The 25,148-nt window shown below is 33.4% G+C and overlaps 3 protein-coding genes and 1 long non-coding RNA gene across 4 annotated transcripts; 2 read left to right on the plus strand and 2 right to left on the minus strand.

Moving 5' to 3' along the window:
* Positions 1 to 285: 285 nt before the first annotated feature.
* LOC123899421 (protein ENHANCED DISEASE RESISTANCE 2-like) lies at positions 286 to 1,531 on the minus strand. The gene has a single exon (XM_045950539.1). The coding sequence runs from the start codon at positions 1,350 to 1,352 to the stop codon at positions 429 to 431; it is 924 nt and encodes a 307-aa protein (XP_045806495.1). The 5' UTR covers positions 1,353 to 1,531; the 3' UTR covers positions 286 to 428.
* A 3,766-nt stretch (positions 1,532 to 5,297) lies between these two features.
* LOC123895440 lies at positions 5,298 to 8,127 on the minus strand. Its single transcript, XR_006804370.1, has 3 exons — positions 7,909 to 8,127; positions 7,756 to 7,826; positions 5,298 to 5,638 (listed from the first exon to the last, which is right to left on the minus strand). It is a non-coding gene; the product is annotated as an uncharacterized LOC123895440 (long non-coding RNA).
* Positions 8,128 to 8,863: 736 nt separating this feature from the next.
* LOC123895441 (uncharacterized protein slr1919) lies at positions 8,864 to 17,675 on the plus strand. The gene is made up of 14 exons (XM_045945799.1): positions 8,864 to 9,293; positions 9,577 to 9,685; positions 9,801 to 10,047; positions 11,827 to 11,868; positions 12,352 to 12,423; positions 12,555 to 12,690; positions 12,836 to 12,993; positions 13,232 to 13,316; positions 13,659 to 13,828; positions 14,071 to 14,232; positions 14,861 to 15,019; positions 15,776 to 16,036; positions 16,442 to 16,714; positions 17,303 to 17,675. Exons 1-14 carry the CDS (start codon positions 9,233 to 9,235, stop codon positions 17,528 to 17,530), a joined length of 2,163 nt encoding a protein of 720 aa, XP_045801755.1. The 5' UTR covers positions 8,864 to 9,232; the 3' UTR covers positions 17,531 to 17,675.
* Positions 17,676 to 19,039: 1,364 nt separating this feature from the next.
* Positions 19,040 to 23,293, plus strand: LOC123895442 (probable protein phosphatase 2C 59). The gene is made up of 9 exons (XM_045945800.1): positions 19,040 to 19,305; positions 19,471 to 19,625; positions 20,078 to 20,205; positions 20,664 to 20,762; positions 20,847 to 21,005; positions 21,631 to 21,717; positions 21,798 to 21,889; positions 22,278 to 22,352; positions 22,512 to 23,293. Exons 2-9 carry the CDS (start codon positions 19,549 to 19,551, stop codon positions 22,902 to 22,904), a joined length of 1,110 nt encoding a protein of 369 aa, XP_045801756.1. The 5' UTR covers positions 19,040 to 19,305; positions 19,471 to 19,548; the 3' UTR covers positions 22,905 to 23,293.
* The last annotated feature ends 1,855 nt before the right edge of the window (positions 23,294 to 25,148 follow it).

Here is a 25,148-nt window from a genome sequence, read left to right on the forward strand (position 1 = left end):
ACTTTCACCAAATTGTCCACACATAATATGCTGTAAAGCTAACTAAGATGCACAACAATAATAATTTGGAAAATGCTAAACAGTGCCCCCGGGCACTAGTTAAGCATGTTAAAATAGAAATTTTGTCTCGAAATGCGTGCATTCAATGCCTCAAAAGTATAAAAAGTTGTCTTTTCAATATAAATTTTATTTTTTATTTCCTTTTTAGGTAAGCTTAACAAGTGCCCCGGGGACACTGTTTAGCATGACCCTAATAATAATATTAAAAACAGCTAAATCTCTACATTCATCAAATTGTCAAATTAGAATAACACAAAATTACAAGTAAATAATATCAACGAAACAAAACATTTTATTTTTTATTATTATTACTCCCTATCAAGACAAAAATTAAATTAAAAATAAAAAATAAAAAACTAAAATAATTTTTAATTTTCATTTTCACTTGTATCAGCACTAAGGTGATGATTGACCTTAGCAATCCCTATCCTTGGAGCATCAACAATCACACTAGCAGAATTCATTTCCATCTGACAAACCCTAACTGCTCCGATCAATTTCTCCGGCAACTCCTCCTCCGTCTGCGCCTCCACAACAAACCCCATATCTATCGTAACACTTGTCACATATCCCAATGCAAGGCGCAAGATAGCATTCGCTATTGCACTACTTCCGATATCAACGTCAATCTCAAAGTAATTTGAACCTCTATGATAATGACACGTCAGCGCTTTACCTAATAAACACGCGCTGTAATTACCCACCGTTTTTTTCACTATCCACGGTCCTTTCACAATCCGGTTCACTAACTTGAACCGTTGATTTCTAAACCCGTCGTCTCCTTCAATGAACCGTCCAAGTAATGAACCGGATTGAACCGGTTCTTCAGTCGCGAAGTAAAAAACTGCGCTGTGATGTTCCTTACCTGGAATCTGAAGATTCACAGCGAAGATGAAACTCTTCAACGACTTTCCGTTAGATTGCGCTTTCTTAAGCGCGTTTGAAACGCGATTATCGGAACGATTAAGCACGTTGTCGAGTTTCGTTGAGGATTTAAGCCAATCCATGCCGACAGGTGAGAGGAGATAATCACCAGCGGGTGATTTTTGCCGTTTGGTGAAGTAGCTTTGAGAACGGAGGTTGAAGACATCGCCTGGTGGTGAAGCCCAGCCGTTGGTTCCGGTGTTGAGATCGACGTGGCGAAGAGATCCGCCGTTGATTGTTTCTGTTGTCCAGTGAGAAGAATCGGTGGAGTGAGTGGAGGATCCTGAATCGGAGCCGGAGCTCCGGGAACTGTTGTCGGTGGCGTACATGAGTTGGGGGTTTGGGTTTTGAAGAATGGAAAATTTCATTTCATTGTGAGTATTTATTGTGTTGTGTTTTTGTGTTTATTCACAGCGAAACACGGTTATAATATCGTATCACACTTGTTTCTCCTTTATTATTATCGAGCTACATGTGTTGTATAGTGGAATAAGGAATAAGGAAGAAAAGGAAAAAGGGTAGAAAGGGAAATAGCATTGTCTTTACTTGAAACTACGAGAATACCACTATATATCAGATATTACCTACCCCAATTCAAAGAATAAACCTACCTTATTCAATTTAATAAGTAGTAAAATAAAACTCTTTTGGTTAAAAAGAAATATGAAATAAAACTTTTGTGAAATCATTTTAAGAAAGAAATATTTTTTTGCAAGGTTAAGAAAGAAATATTTGAGTAATGATGAATAACTGTCAAAAGAATTAATAAATATTGAAATCGATTGCGACAAAAAATATATATTTAAACCTTGCTTTGCATTTTTTTTACACAACCTTGTTTTGAATTGTAAGGGATTGAGACATTGAGTATCCCTTGTACTCCTTTATAAATACTTTTGTTTATCACAAAAAAAAATTATATATATATATATATATATAGTTAAACCTTGTAACAAAAAAAAAATCTAGGTATAATTATGTTTTTTTTTGTGTGTGTGCAAGATACATTATAAACATTATTGAAATTTACATATATCGTAAATTTTAAAAGCAAATTCGAATAGATACATTTAACCTAACAATATTAGTATTGTTTGTTGAACAAAATTTATGGACAATTATGTTTTTTTAGTCAAAATCTTATTACCTTGAAGAATTGGAAAAAAAAATTAATTTGAATTTTAAAAATCTTCATTGTTCAACTTAATTTTAAATTGGTATTAAAATATTAAAATATCTTTTAAAATACCGGTGTTTGATCAATCAGAGAGAGTTAAACTCATGTAGTGAACCAAACTAATATTCGAATTAAAATGGAGAGAAACACTCATATTTAACATCTAAATATGATTAACTGTAATAGAGTTAACCTATAAAAAGTACATAGTGTTCAACGCTCTTTAAATATAATTACCTCTTAAGTAAGGAACTCGTGAGAAATTTATATTTTTGTTTCAAAATTATCACTAAAATTTAACTATATTGAGATTTTTATTTTTTCTGTCTAAATAAATTATTATATTCCTAAAATGTAAAAATAAATCACTATATATTACTATAGTTTTGATAAATTTGGATATTTACTTAAAACATTTTTTTTTCGTTATCTACTTAAAAACAATTTATATCACAAGTAGACGCGTTTAAATTATGCACAACTTCTTTTTTTTTGACATATTAATCAAAATTATGCACAACTTTAAATATAAGAAGTTTATACTTAAATTTAATTAATTTTTTAAAGTTTATAAAAAGCTTTTAAATTTTTTATTCAAACAATTAAATTAAGGGTCATGCTAACCGGTGCCCCCCGGGGCACTGGTTAAGGAAACCAAAAATAGAAAGTTTTGAAAAGAAAAAAACACTTTTTAAACTTTCGAGGAGTTGACTGCACAAACTCCAATGCCAAATTACTATTTTTGCATCCTTAACTAGTGCCCCGGGAACACTGTTTAGCATTTTCCTTAAATTAAATTATACTCCGTAGATCAAAATGTCACATGCACGCCCTTCAATATATTGAAAAAGAAGTCCCTAATAATAATATAGCCACATGCCCACATCCATGAAGGGACTAGTGGGGAGTAAAGATAACGCGTTGGCATTAATGTTTTTCGTTTGCACGCCCTTAATAACTTGCAGACGGGAGGCACTACTGTTTTACTTATGAATCCTGGCATGTGTTTGTTAATTTGTCACGGGTTTAAAAGTAAATCTTCTTCTTTTTGGACTGAATTGTTGTTTTTTTCTTGCCCTTGAATTTTGATAATTTTATGAGTGAATAGATAATTTCATGATGAAATGGAGTACACTGTACATCTCTCCTTTTCTTTTTAGGATAATAATGACATATTCTTTAATAATCTACGTGGCTTTGTTCAACCTACATTCATTACATGTCCCTTCTTTTTGTTTTTTCATTAGAAGATTACATGTCCCTTCTACGAGAACATTATATACTCTCTCCGTTCTAATATACTAGTATAAGATATATTTTGATTAAATGTATTATTCATTTATCTTGTTTTGATCGTATTTTTCAATAAAATATAGATGTAAACATTAGCATGTGAAACCTTGTTTTCAAAATATCAAGTTTTTATAATTTTTACAAATAGACAATTAAAAATATTAGTGATCAAAATCGTACATTGGCGTAGGTGCACTGATCCACTAAATCTTATATTTTGGAAAGGAGGTAGTATATAAGTAAGGAGAATGTTAACTTGTGCCCTTAAGGCACATGTTAAGGAAGCAAAAATAGAAATTATTAAATGCTAATTTGTGCATTTTGACTTTTGAAGCATTAAATTTCTTGTATTATTAAATGATGAATTTCTATTTTGGTATATCTTAACATGTGCCCTAAGGGCACATGTTAACAAGACCCTATAAGTAAAACCACATCTAGTTTACACCCTTTGTTCCTTATCTCATCCAGGAGCTTTATTGCTTACTAACTTGTAAACATTCTTTTACGTTTGGTCTGGGTTTGAGTGTAGTAGTAGACTTGTAGTTGCACAAAAATTCCATGGACAGAAAAGTAATTAAACAATTGAAGTTGAGAGTTTTGACTTAAAGATGTTTTTTTTTTGGTTGAGAATATTGACTCAAAAGATGTTGATGAGTGATGACTAAAACATTGACGTACTCACAAAAGGGCATGAAAATGGAAAGAACTGGAATTCAAAGAAACGTGATAGTATAATCAAGCCCCATTCGGTTTAGTTCATCAATTTTCTCCCTCCCGCTCGATAATAATTCAGCAGAAGACTTATGAGCACGTGGCATTTCATTCTCATGCCAACTGTCACAATCACCATGCCACCAAAAGACAAACGAACCAACTAAGCATCATGTCATTACGGACGGTTTCCTTGTCGACATTTCATTAAAAAAGTGTACGTAGTTACTTTGAAATTTAGTTACCAAACAATCCTTTTGCAAAAGTTGCTAGCTAACTTAGCTTGCATAGAGACGCACGTGGGAGTGTGGGACGCCGCAAAAAACTAGTCATAAGAATGGCAATACAGCAATGAGCTAGCTCCAATTATGGAAATGGAAAGTGTATCATCATTATGTTGATGTCGGTTAGTTAAACCAAATAAAATTGACATTCCTATTGTTCCCGATCCTATTTCTACTCTCGAAAGAGAGGAACCGTATGTAGGGCTGGTCTGTGATTCCCGCTATTAGTAAAGTGCGTGTGCTACGTCTGCCTGTTACCGTTCTCGAAAGGAGAAAGATAGATAGGGCAGCATCTTCGTGTACTCGGACTAGTGCTTCCTTGCTCTTTTACGAACTAGCCGAAGTGATGACTTAACCGTAGCTAAGGTAAGCTTTTCTCCTGCTACTAAGATCTCTAATCATCCAGAAAGCAGAAAGAAGTAGAACAATTCAACAAAAATTGATGATTTACGATGAAACACTGAACATTACTAACAGCAAATCGTCACATTTTACAAACCTTAATCAGAATAATTAAACCTTTGTTTTAACTTACTGCTTAGATGATTATTTCTAACAATTTACTATTTATAAATAAGGCAAATGTTAACATGTGCACCTAAGGCACATGTTAACAATACAAATATAGAAATATTCTCTCGAAACATGTATATTATATCTTTTAAGCATTAAATTTGTTTGTAATATTAAATGCAAATTTCTAATTATAGATACCTTAATATGTGCCCTATATGCACATGTTAACAGCACCCTTATAATAATAGAACATATCATCCTGTTCTGGTAAATAAGGTGAATATTCTACTACAATATTCTTCTATCAGAAAACATACGCTACTACTATGTTCTTAAACATACTGATATAGCCCAAGGCATACCAACAAATTAACAAGCATCAGAATAGCAACTTGCACTATTAATTTTACCCCTAATAATGCACTTCATCGACTCAAATTCTGTCTGAGTTTTGTAAAGGAAGATTGACTGATAAATAACTAGTGACAACTGACAAGTAACACATGCAATGACCAAATATAAATTTAAGTATAGATTCCTACTTCAAACAATCTCACAAGACCTGGAGGAAAATGAACAATATTTTATAGCTAGCCACTTTCAGAGCATTGACAATTTCCCAAAGCAGTCAGCAGCAAGATTTCTTTTCTCCAAGGATGCAAACTTTTTCCTGCAAATGTAATAGAATAAATTACTTCGCTAGAAAGTCATTTCAGTTCCCAGAATTCAATTCAACAACTGATAAGTGCTTCCCTAGTTGAGCTATGCATACAATACACAATACAGAATTTAAGCTGGTCTGGAGTTAACTAGAGATGGGCAAGTTAGCACTTGCAATCTAAGATATATCTAATGTCATACAGATATGTATCTGTGATAGTTGAAACAAGCATTCACATCCATAAGAAATACCCCCACACAAAAAAAGAGATATAAAGAAGTACTTTGAGTGATGTTTGTCGTAAATAATACCAACAATTGCATCAAGAATTGGTTTAAGTTGAAGCCTTAGTTTGGCAAAAACTGCTTAAATTTTCAGACACAGTAGCATTGAACATTTCGCACCCAAAGATGCATATTTGCTCAAATGTTCTTCCAAAATTGATTATACCCAAACCATTATTTTTGTCAAGAACTTCAAAGAGCAAAGTATCTGGCTACAATAAATCCCAATAAACATAATACTCAACTAAAGAATTATATGAATAACAAAACCATACATTTCATATGCATGAACAGGTATTAAATAAGAAAATAGAATTATAAGATGTTGAACTTTTAACTATTCATAGTATTAGCTTTTGAACAGCCACCGTATTTCCAAGGTTGATTCACGAAGTCTTAAAACATGCACACAGAAAGAAAATTGAAAAATCAAGCAAAAGGACATTTGATTGTGAGGATAACATAACCTAAATTCCCAAGATATGGTTGGGCAATGGACAGTTAGTGCACTATTAATGTTACAGGGCATGTTTCATATAGACAGATGTAACATTAAGTTTCTCGATAAAAGTTAGAAACCTATCAATCAGATCATTAACAATATTTTGACAAACTTCATTGTAGAGAAATATATTTAACGAACTCAATTTTGACACTATTATTAAGTGCAAACTCATAGCTCATTATATAATCGATGAGTGCAACACTGCCAACTTGTATTTCTCAACTTTTAACTTCTAACAATCTTTGGCATCTTCTATCAACATGTTGCTTGGAAAAATCATGATAAGGAGGATGGCTAGACTTCATCGACAACTTCAACAATCACGGCTTTAACATGACTAAGCCTGAACTAGGTTGCGGTTTCTATGGAGGTTATTTTGTTTTACGACAATAGAAACCACTGCTTTTGAATTGCATGGAAAAAGAAAATCTTTAATAGTACTCAGTGCCTAAAGATGAAACACTAATACTTATTGCCCATGAATGTACGAGTTATTTTTTATCCTTCTCTTCAATAGAATTTTTTCATTTATCATGATAAGGGCTTGCATACCCAGAATATACTCCTTATCCTGCTATTTTTGCAACTTGCAAGATCTCTGAAATAACATAAAATCTTATTTCAAACTGGTTCATAATGTCAATAACATAACTACAGATTGAACTTCATACTCACTCCATCATGTATGCTTCATAGTTCATATCATTAAACAATGCATACTCATGCAAACCTAAAAAGTAAAAAGTAATAGACACCAAAGATCGCGAACCAGATAATCAATTTTACTGCTCTCGACATACTCATGCAATCCTATATGTGCTAGGAAAACTATAAAAAGACACAGATCAAGAAAAATCTACCAAAATTTGTATTAGTTAACAAACTTCTAGGTTAGAAATACAACCTAACTGTGGCTAGGGTGAATGAGATAGGGAGTGGAGTGATAAGGAAGTCCACATCAAAAAACTAACAATACTAATTACTATCCAGCGAAAAAATTTACTAGTTTCTATTTTTGATTTTTGGGGGAGCATTATTTTGAACTTATGATTTCTACTTACATCCACTTAAAATTTCATAAATCGAAACGCAGGGTTATAGATCACACCAGAACTGCACGGATAAGGAAAGGGAGAAAAACCTAAAAATTTGTTAAACTCAAAAGCTTCTGTTCTACTACATGAAACAGTAATTTAAAATCTCAGCAATACATGAATTTAAACTTCAAACCGATCCATTTAATTTAGTTCAAATCGTGAGTGCTAAAAACCACAACGCCTATAAAATTGCAAGTAAACACAGTGACTGAGATAAATTAGGGTTCATGGATCACCAACCTTCTTCTTTAGTGAGCCTTTCGCCGCTGAAGTGGCTGTTTCTGAGTTGCTAATTTGTAAATCCAAAATACCTGTGGTGGATCGGATAAGTACGCGGTGGTTTAAGAATAGAAGAATTAAGGAGAAGAATGAAAAGTGAAGAAAAAAAATTACCAGTCCGAGAACATGAGCTGCTATTAGAAGAACGAGAAATACAGGTACTGCATCGATCATCGATAGTCGCGTTGATGAGTGTTGCTCTTGCGCCATTGTACAAAACGAAGCGAAGTAACTAGTGTTTCGTTTTTCTTCGAATACCACGAGAGAGATCTTTCACGGTCACGGTCCAACAAATGAAAACCCCAACTGAACCTTGCAAGGTAGGATGCGGTAAGTATGTAATTAAGTAAGACGCAATTTAGTTGCTTCAAAAAAAAATTAAAAAAATAAATAAGGAAAACTGTAATTAAGTTACTGTATTAAGTAATTAAAAAAAATTACACTTTATTTAAATTTTAATAAATTATTTTTTATTTTACACAATTTTTAATAAATTGTTGGTCATCCTGTTTTTACCATTTGTTAGTTTGATCTCTGGTGTTAAATTTTGTTGATCGAGAGAAAATAAATGTTAAAAAATCGATGTTATTTTGTAATTAAAAAAATTATTTTTATATGGAGTATTCAATTAAACTAAATATTATTTTATTAAAAATGAATTTTATTATAAAAAACACAGAATAAATTATACTTTTATAAAAATTAAAATCTCTAAAAATAAATCTCAAATCATTAAAAAGTCCCACACATGAAGTAGAGTGATCAAGATTAGAACCTTAGTCCCGACAATCGACACTAACAATTTCAATATTTCTACCAAGAATAATGCTAGCAACACACTCTTTAACAAACACACTCCAACACACTCTTTTTTATTGGTTGAAATTCACATGGGTCCCATAAAAAAATATGGACCCATATAACTTTTATGGGACCCACATAAATTTTAACCAATAAAAAAGAGTGTGTTAGAGTATGTTTGTTATTGGAGTGTGTTGCTAGCACTCCTCTTCTACCAATTGAGCTAAGATTTGTGATTAATCATTGTGTTTTTAATGTAATATAAAAAAGGGACACCAGAGGATTGAGATTCCCTGCTGTGAAAGGGGTGGAAGGTTGAAGAGCCGACAGTAAACAAACTTTTCCGATCATAAGATTTAGTAATTAAGAAATCCAATCCAAACCCGTAGGGCGGTTCCCGTTCTCCAAAACAAAATTGGTGTCAACTGCCAAGTGGCTTCACATTACACCACCAGACGTGGCAGTTTGTTTCCTCTGCTCCAAGCTTCTAACACTAACCACACCGCTATACATCGAAATCAAATCAATGGCTTCTTCGTTGCGACTAAGCATTTTTTCAAACAATTGGTGTACATCGTTTTCTCATGCTTCTTCTTCCTCCACTCAGCTACACTGAACTCCTTCGCTACGCACATCAATGAGGAGAAATGCCTTCGCCGCTTTCTACCGTCTCTCCGGCGCCATTTCTGTCCCCCCAAGTAATCTCTCTTTCTTCAATTTCATCGCTTCCAAATACTTAGCTTATTTTCTCTGATCACTACGCCAAATTTCATGCGATTCAAACGCAATTTCCGTAGTTTTACTTGCTGAAATTATTGAATTGAATGTTTGTTTGTTAGGTTATTGTTGATATTATTGTAGTAAGTGTTTCTATATCCATAGCATTGGTTATATGGAAAATTGAGTTATCTATTTTGGTTATAGGTTATCATTGTTATTATTGTCTCATTTTTGAGAGTGTGAATGTGCTTCTCCTTGCAGAATTACGACATCAGAGTGCAACTGAGATTATCTTAGGGAAATGTGTGCCAATGGATTATATGAGAAGGTTGGATTCCTGGTCCCCTTCTTGGCTGTTGCATCGAAATTCGTGAGTCGATTTTCTTCCTTATACACTTGATTTGATTAAATATATAAAATTAGTTTTGTTCAGGTTATGTTTATTGATCTTCAAGTTTTTGTTCTGGGGGATTATGCTGCTGCAGATATTCAACTGGTTTCACTAGCGTGCATGGTGAAACTCCGTCTGCTGATTATGCAAGGAGGAGGAGGGAATCATTGGAAAATAAATTTGGGCTTACTCTCGGAACTTATAGCTCTAAAAGTTTCAATGCTATATACCGGTTTGGTCCGTTTTTGGCTTTGTACAGGGCTGCAATTATTTCATTTCATGTGTTTAGGCTAACAATGTGGCAGTTATTTGTTCAAGACATACAAAAACGAGCAATTAAGGTAATGAATTATCTGTTGCCAATACTTTCCATAAACCTATACACATGCAATTAGAAAACGAACACGTTACTTTTTGTGTGGGGTATACGTTCAATTTGTTACGCATTTGATCAAGAATTAGCCAGGGGTACAAAAGGCAACCTAGCTTCTGCCATAATAGGGTTCAGGAAAGAGTTGGATTGGATTCATCATAGGTATATTATTGGCAGCCTTAGAGGCTGACCATGACCCCATATTTGTAGCCCACTGAATAATTGAACATTACAAATGAAAAATAATCAATAAATTGAGTGAAATGCTATCAAAGCAACTTATTTTATAAGAAAACTCTTAGCAGGGGAAAGAGGGAACCAACAAAAGTGAAATGAAATTGTAAATAACAAATTGAGTTCAGTGATTCAACTCTACTTAATATTTATTTATGCTTATGACTCGATAATGCTGTCTATCTTGGACAATAACTCTTCCTCTGCTGCATAAAGATGCAGTATTATTATTTTTAAGTCATTGTCTGAAAGCAACTTGTATCATTCAAGTACAATTTCAAGTGAGCAAAATTCACGATATTGACATTATAGAGTGTCATCAATCCATACTGCCAATTCTGCTTTGTAGGAAGCGGCTTTGCTTGTTCTTCTGGTTGTCAGTCTCGAGGATAAAAGTATTTTTTTCACAGTGATGTTGATGATAGTTTCTGTAGCTCTGAGATAAAAGCCACGTTACCAAATTGATTTTATGTTGTTATCTCCCCTCTGTTGACATTCAAGAATTTGTCTGTGTGCTTATTTTGTCGCATTTTTTTATTTGGTCGCTTAATGTTTAATAGTTTTTCAGTTTAACACTACATGTACTTATAAACCACCTGACATTTTATTCATCCTGTTATGCTTGTGAGTTCACATGTTCATAAGTATAGAGATTCGATTTTGTTCTCTTTACATTCAGAAATTTAGTTGAGATTATACTCAAATTTTCTCCGAATCTCCATATTATACATTCTCTTTATAATATGGTTTCATTACCTGAAAATGAGTTTCACGACTTCTCCTTGAAATCCATTCTCTTTCATGGATATCATATTGTAGCTTATGCTCTGACAAACAGTCTCATCAAATTACTGTTGAACTAGGTGAGAAAAATTATCTCCATCGAAAACTTCAAGTAGGTGTTATTCGAAGTCACAAGTTGTGCATTATTTTGTGGTTAATCCTCTGTCCACTACGGTTCTTCACAGAGTAAGATTAAGATTTAGTCATTGTTAATCTTGAGCACTCAGGTTGGGGGATCAACAAGATTCACTGATTGCTACCTGGTTGCTCCCTTCAATTTCCTCTATATTTTTCTGCCTTGCCTCCTTGTATGCGTGTAGTGAGTGTAGTGCACTCCTGACATATTTGGGAGAAAATCCACAATTCTTTCCATGCTTACTTACACTTGAGAAAAACAGCGTTAACTTGTCAAGTTAAGCAGTATAGAAGGGAAACAAATTTATTTGTGAATTGCTAGCTTAAATAATGAATGCTATAATTTTAACTATTGTGTAATTTTTCAAATTAAAATTACAACCACGTGTCTGATTTATATTGGTAAAGGGTTGGCAATGTAAGATCATTTTGTCTCTTAATGTGCCTTCAAGTGTCAATCATGCATTTGAGCACTACAAGATTTACAGAACCACATACATTTCTTCCAGCAATAGCGTGCATATTTATTTCTTTTAATACTTATTAGTGAAAAATTGACAGGAATGAACAGTGATGTCAATACAATTTTTTGCAGTTTTGTGAAACTCTAATACGCTTGGGTCCTTTCTACATTAAGGCAAGTTTCTTTTGCAGGTTATTTCCTTTTGGTTTCTGGTTTCATCATTGTCTTTTTCCTTCATTCTTTGCCTTACTCTTTATATACTACAATATTCTTGCTGTAGTTTGGCATATGCACTTTTCATTAGCATTACTTTCTCTTTATCATACACCTTATTAAAGCAAGAATCTTTTTTTTCTGATTTTTTTTTTCTGTTTTATTTCAAAATTCACATCTGCCTTTACTATTTTTACCTTTACTCATAGTAATCAATAATCATATTTCTGGTTCTTAAGCTCTTAGCTCTCACCACTACCCACTTTTATTTTATATTATTTTTCAAGGTTTTCTTTTTCTTTTTTTTTTCTCCGAAGACACTTGAATATGGGTTTATCATATCATCATTACAACATTATATATACCGAGTAGAACAAGGATACTTACTATATTAAATTTATCAATATGGTTATTTTATTTGACGTAGTCTGCACATGAATACAGCTCGGGCAGGCATTGAGCACTAGACCTGACATATTACCGACAGTATATTGTCAAGAACTTGCTAAGTTACAGGTACAATGGCCTCTTCCATTTTACTTCTGTGCATTCAATCAAATACTGTAGATGCATTTATTGACAATTGTCGTGCTCCTGTTTTTGTTATCTTGTATTGATGAAAACTTATAATTTTTTATTCATGCTAGGATCAAATACCTCCATTTTCAACTGATGTTGCAATCAGATCTATTGAAACCCAGTTTGGTGCTCCTATTGGTGAAATTTTTAGAGACATTAGCCCTAAACCTATTGCAGCAGCATCATTAGGGCAGGTTTATAAAGGTTTGTTACCAGCAAAAATAACTAGTATTTTATTCTTATTAGCATATTTGTTTAGCTTTTTGTTCTTAAATTTGGAACTTCAGAGTAATATGGACACATTTGAGGAAGATTGAAGTGTTTACTTTTGTTGCTTCAAGTGTTGCAGCTCACCTGCATTCTGGAGAACTTGTAGCTGTAAAAGTTCAGAGGCCTGGCATGTCACTTTCATTAACCCTTGATGCTTTGCTATTCCATATGATTGGGGGCCAATTTAAACGGTTTGCGAAGGCTCGCAAAGATCTTCTAGTTGCAGTTAATGAAATGGTGAGTTCCTTTGCCTTAGATCACACAATCTATTTTCTGCTTTGTATATGACCTATTTTTCACCTAATATTAACAAACTAATATCTGAAACCCACTTCAAAACGTAAGGTTTTACTTTCGCATGTGTGTGAGCATGATCATTACACCGGCTGACTACTATGTCTATGGAGACCTTTATATTTCAGTTTACATTGCAATTACTTTATACATTATTATTCATTGTAAATTAATTCAACAGGTCAGACACATGTTTGATGAAATTGATTATGTCCTAGAGGGGAAAAATGCTGAACGGTTTGCTTCTCTCTACTGTTCTTCTTCAAGTAAGTTCAACATCTGTAGCAAATAATATTTGCTGTTTTCTTTGATTGTGCTTTTGGCATGTCCCTAGTTCAAGTATTCAACCATATGTTGTAATCCCAAATTTGAAATTTAGATAATGCTTACTTGAAGCATTTCTCCTAGAATTTTTTAATATTAGCTTTGGCGCAATTTACACATGATAAACTTTGCTTGCTGGTATACAGAACTGATTGTTCCTCAAATACGAGAGGGCACTGTGTACATTTGTCTCTTTACTTACATCATGCATAGTTCTTTATCATGCAATTTGGATTAGTGATTCTTTTGGATAGATGCTGATGAACAGGACCACAAAAATGCAGGTGGAGGTAATATAAAAAACAATAGAACAAAGTCGGTCAAAGCTCCCAAAATATACTGGGACTATACATGCACCACTATACTGACTATGGAGTGGTTAGATGGAATTAAGCTTACAGATGAAACAAGCTTGAGTAAAGCTTCTTTGAACAGAAGGGAACTCATTGACCAGGTATGAACCACATAAGTTTTCTTGATCACATGCTAACTTCTTACATGCATGATATATCTCTTTCATGCGTTTGCTCATCTCTCTGTGTATGTATTTATTTAAATTAGTATGCTTATACATATTTGTGACTAGTATAAATGCACACATACATTTTTTTTGGCTATATATTAACTGCATATGCTTACTTAAAATGCCAAGTACTGGCCAATTGACGTCCTTGCATCTTTCTTATGACTTTGTAGGGATTATACTGCTCTCTGAGGCAAATGCTTGAGGACGGTTATTTCCATGCTGATCCTCATCCGGGAAACCTTGTTGCTACACATGATGGATCACTTGCATATTTTGACTTTGGAATGATGGGGGATATTCCTAGGCATTATCGTATTGGACTTATTCAAATTGTGAGAAATATCTTGACTTTGAACATAAACTCCTTTTAATGGATATAACTTAAATTAATTAGTGGAACATAATTTCTACCACATTTGATGGCAGTTTCTTAATGGAAAAAATAAGTTTGAAAAGGTCCATGTGCATTAAGGATGTTAGACATGCCAACATTTGACACAGTATTCGTTTCTTTCTCCTCGGAAGATGTATCATAATTATTTCTACGAGTTTAACATTTAATGGGGGTGATTCATGTCAACTTAGTGAATAGTCTTCCTGTTTGTGATCAATGGATATGATATATTTTGACTACTGCACAAGTTCTTATCATGTTTCCTGAAGTGAAAGAGCTCAAATAGCTGTTGCATAATTTACAAGAAAATGTGTTGCATATATACATGAAATTTCTTTTATGATGCCGATGTAGATGATATCCGGAAATAAAAGAAATCCTTTCAATAACTGTATTCAGATATATGATATGTTTATTCTCTTGAATATAATGTTCCTGAAATCACATTGTCTATATATTTATTATTTTATTTTGAAGTCCCTCTGCATCCTGATATTACACCTTGCTGTGATACCCAATTTTCCCTAACTGTCTGGTGTCTGGTACTAAGTTTTTCTTTCTTTCAGATTGTGCACTTTGTTAATCGCGACTCTCTGAGCTTGGCAAATGACTTCCTTTCTTTGGGATTTATTCCTGAAGGGGTTGATATACACTTAGTTTCTGATGCACTGCAAGCATCTTTTTCGGATAGGAGTTATAGGACCGGTGAATCTCAAGATTTCCAGGTTTGTTCATGTTTTATCCCGTATCTAAGGATCAGTTGTTTGCTGGGTAGGCTTTGTCTAACATGCACCACTTGATTAAGTGGTATATGGTGCACAAGTTTTCGATATTTTTATAATGAATACGAATTTTACAAAATCCACCGTTGGATGGAAAGTTTATATCGTTTAGATCATCCATACATTTTTTAAATTTTTTTTGAAAATCATTTGATATGTTATTGAGACCCATCAAGATTAACGGTATTCAATAAAAATCCATAAACCGTTAATTTTGATGGGTCTCAATAACATATCAAATGATTTTCAATTTTTTTATAAAAAATTTATGGATGATCTATACGATATAAACTTTCAATCCAACAGTGGATTTTGTAAAATTCATATTCGTTATAGTGTTGCCGGTGACTTGTGCATGGTGCACAACTTAAGAGACTTGTGCACCATAGACTTTGCCGGGTGGGTAATAGCTGTAACTGGTATTATATTTTGGTCATCAGCCTTAATATCACAAAGCAGAGAGTTTTGGGGCATTTTCTCATGTCAATTGAGAGTTTTGGTAGCATTTATGAAGTTTTCCTTGCTTTATTGCTTCTTCTCCGTGCTGGGCTTGAAAGCCTCAAAGAATAATATTTCACTGATCCATTTCTCACATTGTCTTTTAACAATCAGCCCTTTGTTTTTATATCTATCTAAAGCACAATTTCAGGGTATCATGACACTTTGTATTTTAAAGTTGAATCTTTCATTGGATTTCAGGGAATCATGAACCAACTATATGATGTCATGTATGAATTTAACTTCTCGCTCCCACCAGACTATGCTCTTGTTATAAGAGCGCTGGGATCACTAGAAGGGACAGCTAAAGTTCTGGATCCTGATTTTAAGGTCATTGAGAGTGCATATCCTTTTGTTATTGGGAGACTTATAGCAGACCCAAGCCCTGATATGAGAAGAATTTTGAGGGAACTTGTCATTCGTAACAATGGATCAATAAGGTGGAACCGGCTAGAGCGCCTGGTACGATCTATCTAGGCTTTTCTACTGCCATACAATTTAATTGTTATGTGGAATGTTGACTCCAATATTGCTTGAAAGCTCACTAACTTAAAACTGAAATTCACCCAGTTGAAGTATAATATTGCTTTGTATGTATCATAACTTCCCCAAATAGAAGGAACTGCTCTTTGACGTTTGTGTTTCAAATATAAGCTCATATATAACCACACTAAGATGTATCATGAATCATGACTTCTTTTTTGCTGTGCTTGCTTATCAGAGTTGCATAATCATTAACCCTCTCTCTAGTGATGTATCGTAAATGCAAATCCTATTTGTTTCTGCTCTAAAATTTGAATATTCTTCCGAATAAAATTATTATACATCTTTGGACCAAATATAATATAAATGCTATTCTTGTTTCAGGTAGCAGCAATATCTGAACAAGCTTCAGAGCTAACGGGAGACCCTAATCCTGAAAAGTTCTCAAGTCCATCTGTTTGGAAATTATTTGACATGCATGCTGTCGTCGATTCCACTGAAGATCTTCTATTATTCATATTATCAGAGAAGGGTCACAGAGTGCGTCTTTTCCTTCTTCGGGATATAGTAGAAGCAGCTGATGTATTTCTGCAAGATGAAGTGATTGATTGTGCATTAAATTGGAAGCCTCAAGACCAGAGGATATTGCTCTTTGAGGTATTGCCTTTTGTAAAAACAATCTCCGTGTGTGTGTATCCAGGGCACGGCAAAGTTCTTCTTATGGCTGTTGAACTCTTGCCGGTTGCCACTAGTGGCTCCCATGTCATGTAGATAGGTTGTTGATGGCAATGTGGGGAGAAGTACAGGAATCTTATATTTAGAGGGACAGAGTGGGAAAGCCGAGGTTGTTACTTACAGGATGGGTGTAGCAGAAGTTGGGTGCTGGGATGGCTGAGACAGTGACAACAGTGGTGGTATAGTGGCACATTTTAAATTGTAGTTTTAAATTGTGTCCCAGTGTCTTAGCTGAAGGGGTCTTGAAAAGGATGAGAGCTTGGGAGTATCATTGGTTGCGAACTCCTTGTACCCTGTTCTTATAGTATTGTCTAACCTGGAACCCAAACCCCTTCATGATAATGCTGAAGGATAAGGTTTTTTAGTTGGGTTGAGTCTGTCTGTTATTATGTTTGGTAGGATGAGAGAAGAGGGGGAAGGGGAAGATGAGAAACGTAACCAATAAATAATTTTTTTCCGTCAAATGGAACCTATATATATATTGAAGTTTTTCTTTCCTGAACATTTCAGGAGCGTACAATCCTCGCTAGGATTGGAAAAGGCTTTCAATACATTCGTGAGGTGATGAAGTTGGCACCCGAGGAATGGACAGCGATGCTTATTCGTATGGCAGTGAAGCCTGAGGCTCACAAATTTGCTGCAGACATTATTTCAGCTTTAGCTTTGCGTTCTAGTCACAGATTGCAGGTAGCCTCTTGGCTATATTTGTCTATACTTCTACACAAATTATCAGATTAAGATAGAGATACAGCTGTTGACATGACATTGGTGAACTAGAAATTAGCAAGTATTTCCTCATTCTCAGAATATTATACGTTTGAAGATTCTAAATTTGTTGTCATACATTCATCCATATTTTTTTAGAGTTAGCAAATAAAGCAAATCGATAATTCTATGGATGGACAGTTTCACTTTTAAGATGGTGGAAAAAAAATTAGAAAGTTTGTTTAAATGTAACGGTAAATCATTATTATAAAATAATGCATCAGTAAAATGTTATTATAACTTACCTTCTCTGAAAGTCTTATATAAGTCGAACACAATCAGTAAAATGAGCCATTAAAAAAAATGTTATTAATGAATATCACGTATTTTTTATACTCAATATCATGTATATTTGAAAACCAAAAGACAATTTAGATTGTTAATGGATGTGTTACATGTGTATACTTCCAACACTCAGAAAAAATATTTAATGACGTTCAAAATTATTGTTAATTGTGTTCGGTGATTATTTAATGAATTGCAACACATTGTTATATTCCTCGTAATTTAAGTGAGAATATATCGAATAATACAAATTTAAAATCGCTAAAGTTTCTACAAATATGACAAACCTACAAATATGATGAAATTATAGTGTTTAGAGTATCCATGTCTCCAAGTGTGCAATATTGATAACGCCAAAGTTATTGATTGGGTATGCATCGAGTTGAATTTAATTTGTCAATCTAAATCAAACAAATATCGCACTAAGACGAAAAAGTAAAATAATGCTGCATCAAAAAGATGACAACTGCAACGCTGACTAAGACGAAGAAATGTCGAAAAGAAAAACTAAATATATTGAAGATGACTGTCCACTTATTTTTTTATGCAAGACTATCCACATATTTGCACATTAGGCTTCCAAATTGATGTATATTTTTCATATGTGAGTGCTTTTAAATTCGAATTCTATTGATAATTTTTGGTAAATGTAAATTTTTTAAAAATGACCTTTGAAGCATAATGTCTTCTCTAGCTTGGACTAGGACATTCCCCACTCTAAATTTTTATTTTTTATTTTTTGATGGTCCACTCTAAATTTTTATAATAAATAAAAACCCATTTTCCTCATTATCATATTATAAAAATACTAGTTTTCTTGTACAAAAAAGAAAAGAAAATACTAGTTTTCTTGTTAAATGAAAAAAAAGAAGAATAAAAATTAGAAACCATATAATTGTTGGCATTGACTTGGTCCCACCAAATGCTTCGCCCTCATCTTCGGTGACGCGTATGAAAATGCCAGCCAGCAAACTTATATTTAGCATTCCTATTTCACCAAAGGATAATCATCAACATACTACATCATTAATTAATTAATTAACTAATTCATTCATTCTTCAAAAATACCACCATAACTATATATATTTTTTTTTTGGTACACCACCAAAACTATATTATTAATTAAATCAATAAATAGTCACTTTCGTTTTTTAATACTTATTTTTGAAACATTATTAAATTTTTCATTCTTTCATTAATTATCATTCATTCATATTGACACAACAATTAATTTTTTTAAAGAAAATATACAATTTTTTAATTTAATTACAATATAGTATACAATTATTATTTTTTGATCAATATACAATTATTATTGAACTACTAGAAGATTATGTTTGAATGAATGTCTGAATTGTTGAACAAACAATGTGTTGTCATAAACTAAAATTAAACAGAATTCCCTCATCCTATGTTTTCTCAATTCTCTCTCTCTCTCATTTCTTCTATCTTCCCTTTCTCAGGTACATTTTCTCCCTTTCTCTTTTACCAAGGGTTCATATATCAATTACAAGATTTATGCACCAAAATTTAAATTAATTACACATTCTTCCTTATCATGTTTATATGTGCATGTTAATATTTGAATTAATTACACTAATGTTATGATCACTTGGAATCATTGGCAGGAAAAATAAATAAGCAATAGTGTTTTTGTTTCATCATTTTGTTCCAAAGAAAGAAAGAAACATTGTAGTTGTAGTAATATGGGATATCTCAATTCTGCTTTGTCATCTTCAAGTCAGGCTAAAGATGATACACCGGCTAGCGGCGGCGGTCTTAGGTATCTTTCTTGAATCTTACAATTACCAAAATGTGTTGATTTTCATATGCAAATCTTGTTTTGTTCCATATCTTTATGTATTTTATTTATTGCAAAATTGCCACATTGTGTTCAATCTCTTTTTAATTTTCAAGTATTTGTACATGAAGTTGGAATTTAATGATCAATTTCTCCTTTTGATATAGGTTAAGGTAGTTTGTGTGTCTAATGAATTGAATATGTTAACGATTAACCTATCTGTGTTATAAGGTTGAGGATGCGCCGTTTGCTTAATAATGCAACTAAATTTTGTTTTTCATTTTATACATAAATTGTGGATTTTATACTTTTATGTATTATTGATTTGGGGGAAGAGAGACAATGGTGTCAAATTTCTGGCATTTTCTTTCTAAAAAATGAATAAACTATGGACTGTGAGATGATTTTGATCCAATTTGTTATGATTTATGTAGTCACAATGGAAAGTTTAGCTATGGGTATGCTAGCTCGGCTGGCAAGAGATCTTCAATGGAAGATTTTTATGAGACAAGAATTGATGGTGTTGATGGTGAAACCGTTGGCCTTTTCGGAGTCTTCGATGGTATAGTTGCATATCTCTCTAACTTTTGTCTCCTCATTGTATTTTCATCGGAAAATATGCCAAAAATATTTCACAATGAAATCATGCCGTGGATATTTTATCAGTATTCTTTGTTAGTTTGTTTCTTTCCTAAACTTTCCATTTCTTACAATATTGGAAAATTATTTGTTCAATGTAACAACATTCACATATGCTTGTGTACTTATGCATTTATAGAGTATATAGCCAGATTTCGTATATTTGTCCTCCATATTTTAGCCTTGTCCTACATTTATTGTTATATAGTATCGCTCTCTGCCACCGTGACAGATTTTTTTTAAGGTGTGTCGATTTACAGACCTTTTGTTGGCTAAAGACCAGAATAGATGCTTCACCCTTCTCTTTTTGATGCCAGAGTTCTTTAAGGATGGACGTTCAACAATAACTAACTACAAGTTCCTTGTTTATAACTCTTTTAGGTCATGGAGGTATTCGTGCTGCTGAGTATGTTAAGAAAAACTTGTTCAGTAATTTGATCAGTCACCCAAAATTCATTTCTGACACCAAATCAGCAATATGTATGTTCTCTCCCACTTGTCACAACACAGTCCTTATGTTTTGTGATTTACTAAATCCATATAATAACTCTGTTTTTTCCACAGCTGATGCATATAATCATACCGACAATGAATATCTGAAATCAGAAAACAATCATCACAAAGATGCCGGATCTACTGCATCTACTGCCATTCTTGTTGGTGATCGTTTGCTTGTTGCAAATGTTGGAGACTCCAGGGCTGTTATATGCAGGGGTGGTAAAGGTAGAGTACTATCTTCATACGTGTATTTATTGTATTATTCACGTTCTAGATGCACGCGGTTAATTATTGGTTGTGTTGTTATTACAAGTCTTTGGTAAAAGATAAGAGTTTAAAGTATACGCATCGTCAGTGTAAATTAATTTTACACCGACATCTCAATAAGAATGATTTAATCTTCAATGTCATATCAAGAAAGTGGGGTGACGTGGCGGAATACATTGTTGTTATTGGTTGATAGTGTAAAATTATTTTACACTATAGGTGCATGTTCCTTTTTTCTCAGAAGATAATATGTTCCTCTGAGGTGCTGAAGATGATTGTGAGGAGTAGGAGTATCAGCCTAGTTGTGATGTCTTCTTCTCTTGTGAAGCCGATCTGCACCTCATTGATTTATTTTGTTTTAAAAAAAAATTCTTTGGTAAAAGATATCTTGATATTATTATTGATAAAATATAAAGATTATTCAATTGTTTTTAAGCATGTAATGTTAGTGCATGCGTAAAAATGATAGAGGTGTAACATGTATGCATGTCTGTTCTGTTGGAATTACTGCAACAGAATAGCTTCAACCTTCCTATGTAGAATGATTGCTCAATATTTTCCTTACAATTATGCTTTCCTGTAGCAATTGCCGTTTCTCGAGATCATAAGCCAGACCAAACAGATGAGAGGCAAAGGATTGAAGATGCAGGAGGCTTTGTTATGTGGGCTGGTAAGGTGGCATAGTTATATATTTTTATTTATTTATTTATTTTTCTTGTTTACCGCAATTGATGAATATTACTCTTACAGGAACTTGGAGAGTTGGAGGTGTTCTTGCTGTTTCTCGTGCATTTGGTGATAGACTCTTGAAGCAGTATGTTGTCGCGGATCCAGAAATCCAGGTATATGTCTACTGTGGTTAGCGAAATCCATTCTTGATTATTTTATGTGGTTATAGATTCCTCTCAACTTATCCTTTGTGCGGTTAACTGTATGAGTGTATTTGTTTTAAGTTATCTTCGTAAGCTGAGATATGTGGATAGGGAATATGTATTCCAATGTTTGTTATTTATTCCTATTCTACAATTAACCTTATACAATAACATTTTAGAAATTCTTCTAGTTAAAAACAAATATGACAATTGCCATGACCTAATAAGTAATAACAACTGTAAAAGAGATATTTGTTGTCATCTATGATCTTTATTCTGGCTTATGGGTGATGTGACCATAAATCTTATTAGTGTTGCTTCTTTTGTGTGTTTATGTTGCATTATTGTGGTTTTGCAGGAGGAAAAAGTTGACAGTTCTCTTGAGTTTCTTATTCTGGCCAGTGATGGGCTATGGGATGTCGTCACAAATGAGGTTTGCAACGATATCCATTTTTCCCTTTTCACACCCTAATAACATAAAATCATATGAATTAATCTTCGCTGAGTAGTGTCAGATTGTTTTAAGTTTTGAAAATGTCACGCTGAGAAATGTTTCTTTTCCAACTCGTCTAAAATTTTAAGCATTTTTCAGGAAGCTGTTGCTATGATTAAACCGATTGGAGATGCAGAGGAGGCAGCAAAGAGACTGATGCAAGAAGCATATCAGAGAGGTAGTGCTGACAATATCACTTGTGTTGTTGTCCGTTTCTTGGTGAACCAAGACACTTCTTCTCAAGTAGCTCCGCATAACCAAGGCGCTTCTTCTCAAGTAGCTCCACATAACCAAGGTGCTTCTTCTCAGGTAGCTCCGCGTAACCAAGGCGCTTCTTCTCAAGTAGCTCCGCATAACCAAGGCGCTTCTTCTCAAGTAGCTCCGCGTAACCAAGGTACTTCTTCTCAAGTAGCTCCTCGTAACCAAGGCACTTCTTCTCAAGTAGCTCAGCGTAACCAAGGCACTTCTTCTCAAGTAGCTCCGCGTAATTAACTGTCCTTCGTTAGAGGATTTGTGCATGGGTGAAGTGGCGAATATCCAAACATGTGAAAATTGGGAAAAAAAATAGTTTATATATAAGCAAACTTGTGGTTGTGCATTATATAAGAATATATAGGAAATTAACAAATTCAAACTCATTATGGTCCTGATAAATAGAGCTGTTCTCATTGTATTGCTTGCATAAGTTATAGCTAGGAACAAATTGATGTGTGTAAGAAGATTAGCCAGAATTGTAATTGCTACTACTGCATATAAACATGGTACTGTCGTCCATTCGACATGTTCATAGGGTTAGTTATTTTAGCCGCATACAATGTATACATGAACTATGGCTTGTATCTGAGTAATTATGAGAAACATGATATTGATGTATTTGTTCACTTGCGTATTGCATGTTAAACTGATAAACTCAATTTTAGAATCTGGACTGGACTTGAAACCTTAATCTGTCCTGAAAATATAGAGTCATGACAAAATCACACATTAATGTTCGTCTTTAACAGTTAGCTTCACTTGAAGGGATGTGCTCAACTTGTACCCGAGTTTGACCCCTGTAATAAAACAACTTATAGTTAAATTTTACTTACCTTCCGATGAACACATATTAATTTAGAGGTTTCTTTCTTTAAGAGAATGAGTACAAATTGTAGAATAGAGTTAGGGTATTATGAAAGTTGAAAATTGAGGGAATGATTGACAGAACATAACACAACAGTGTTAGGAAGAGGTTTTAAAACATAAATCTCACTTGCATAATTAATACATAACAACACTATCCCTCAATATGATGCATATATAGTAATTCTTTGTGCATATTTTTACATATATCAGTAGTCCCTATCAAGGATTTAGTGAAAGGAAAACCTAATTGGTCTACTCTTAATATGTTGACAGAATTGACTCTTTTATCTTAAACAAAATGGCTATCCTCATCTAGGTGCATAGTTATTTTTGTGGTATACACGATATGTTAGCTATTAGCTATGTCGTATGTGACGCCAACCAAGTTTCTTCAATAAATGAGTTATGCATATAAGCGTGCCCATAATTTGAGCAATTGTTCTATCCTCAGATTCAACTTAGACCCAACAACACTACCACATATAAATGAGTTCAATCACATATAAACTCTCTTTTGCATGAACTTTGACAAGATTGAGAAATTGTCAATTAGTCAACTCTATAGTAAGTTTATGACCCTCAAAGTATACAATTCTGGTTGATGTTGTTTGGCACATGCTTCAATTAACTTATGTTGTTCAATATATATTGGGTTCATATAATACATTTTATGTAAGTTCTGGGCAAGTATGATATAACAGTGAATTGGGTCAAATATTGTATTATTTGCGTTTGGATACTGATCTATGTTTTCAAATAATATTTTAAAGTACTTAAACTTGCATGAGATCAAGATTTGTGTTTGGATGCTGATCCAATTTTTGGTGTTTACTTTGATTTAGCTAACTGATCTAAATTTTAAAATGCATTGCTTGTTTATTGACAAATCTTTCCTTTCTCAGTTGTACGATATAGTGTGCAAAGAAATATGGTATATTTGATCATCATACATTTGTAGACATTATTCGAGCCTATCTGGATAGTGGAATGCCCTCAGAAGCCATAGACATTTATGAAGAGATGAGACAATTTCCTGAACCACCCTCTCATCGCCTTTCCGCGTAATATTAAAAGGACTCATTCCATATCTCGAATTAAGAGAGAAAACAAAAGATGACTTATTAGAGACTTTCCCGGATATGATCATCTATGAGCCTCCTGATGACTTGTTTGAAGATCATAAAGAAGCGCGAGGATGGAGCTAATAATGACACTTATTGAGTTGATGTTGGATTTTAAGTAGTCTTCTTACATTAAAGACCGTACATCTGGAGCGTGAACAAATACAAGTGGAATAAGAGAGATTTTAGCTCAATTGCAATCTGATACCATATTTAAATTTGAGCTATCTTAGGTGCCTCCTACACCATTATCTGCAATATGCTGTAACAAAGTTCTTTTGATAGAGATACTGAAGTTGCAGAATTGGATAATTTTGAATTTGGATTAGTGCTTTTTTGAGGTCTATTTTGACATAATCGTCTACCATAACATCTCTTTCCAGTCTCTCTAACTAATTTACACTAAATACAGATAAATGTAAGATTTTTAAATGTATAAAATTTAAATCCGAATAATTTTCGGTTATTTATTATACACTATAATTGAATAGAC

Source organism: Trifolium pratense, linkage group LG7 (genome assembly GCF_020283565.1).
Source record: "Trifolium pratense cultivar HEN17-A07 linkage group LG7, ARS_RC_1.1, whole genome shotgun sequence".
Classification (NCBI taxonomy): domain Eukaryota; kingdom Viridiplantae; phylum Streptophyta; class Magnoliopsida; order Fabales; family Fabaceae; genus Trifolium; species Trifolium pratense.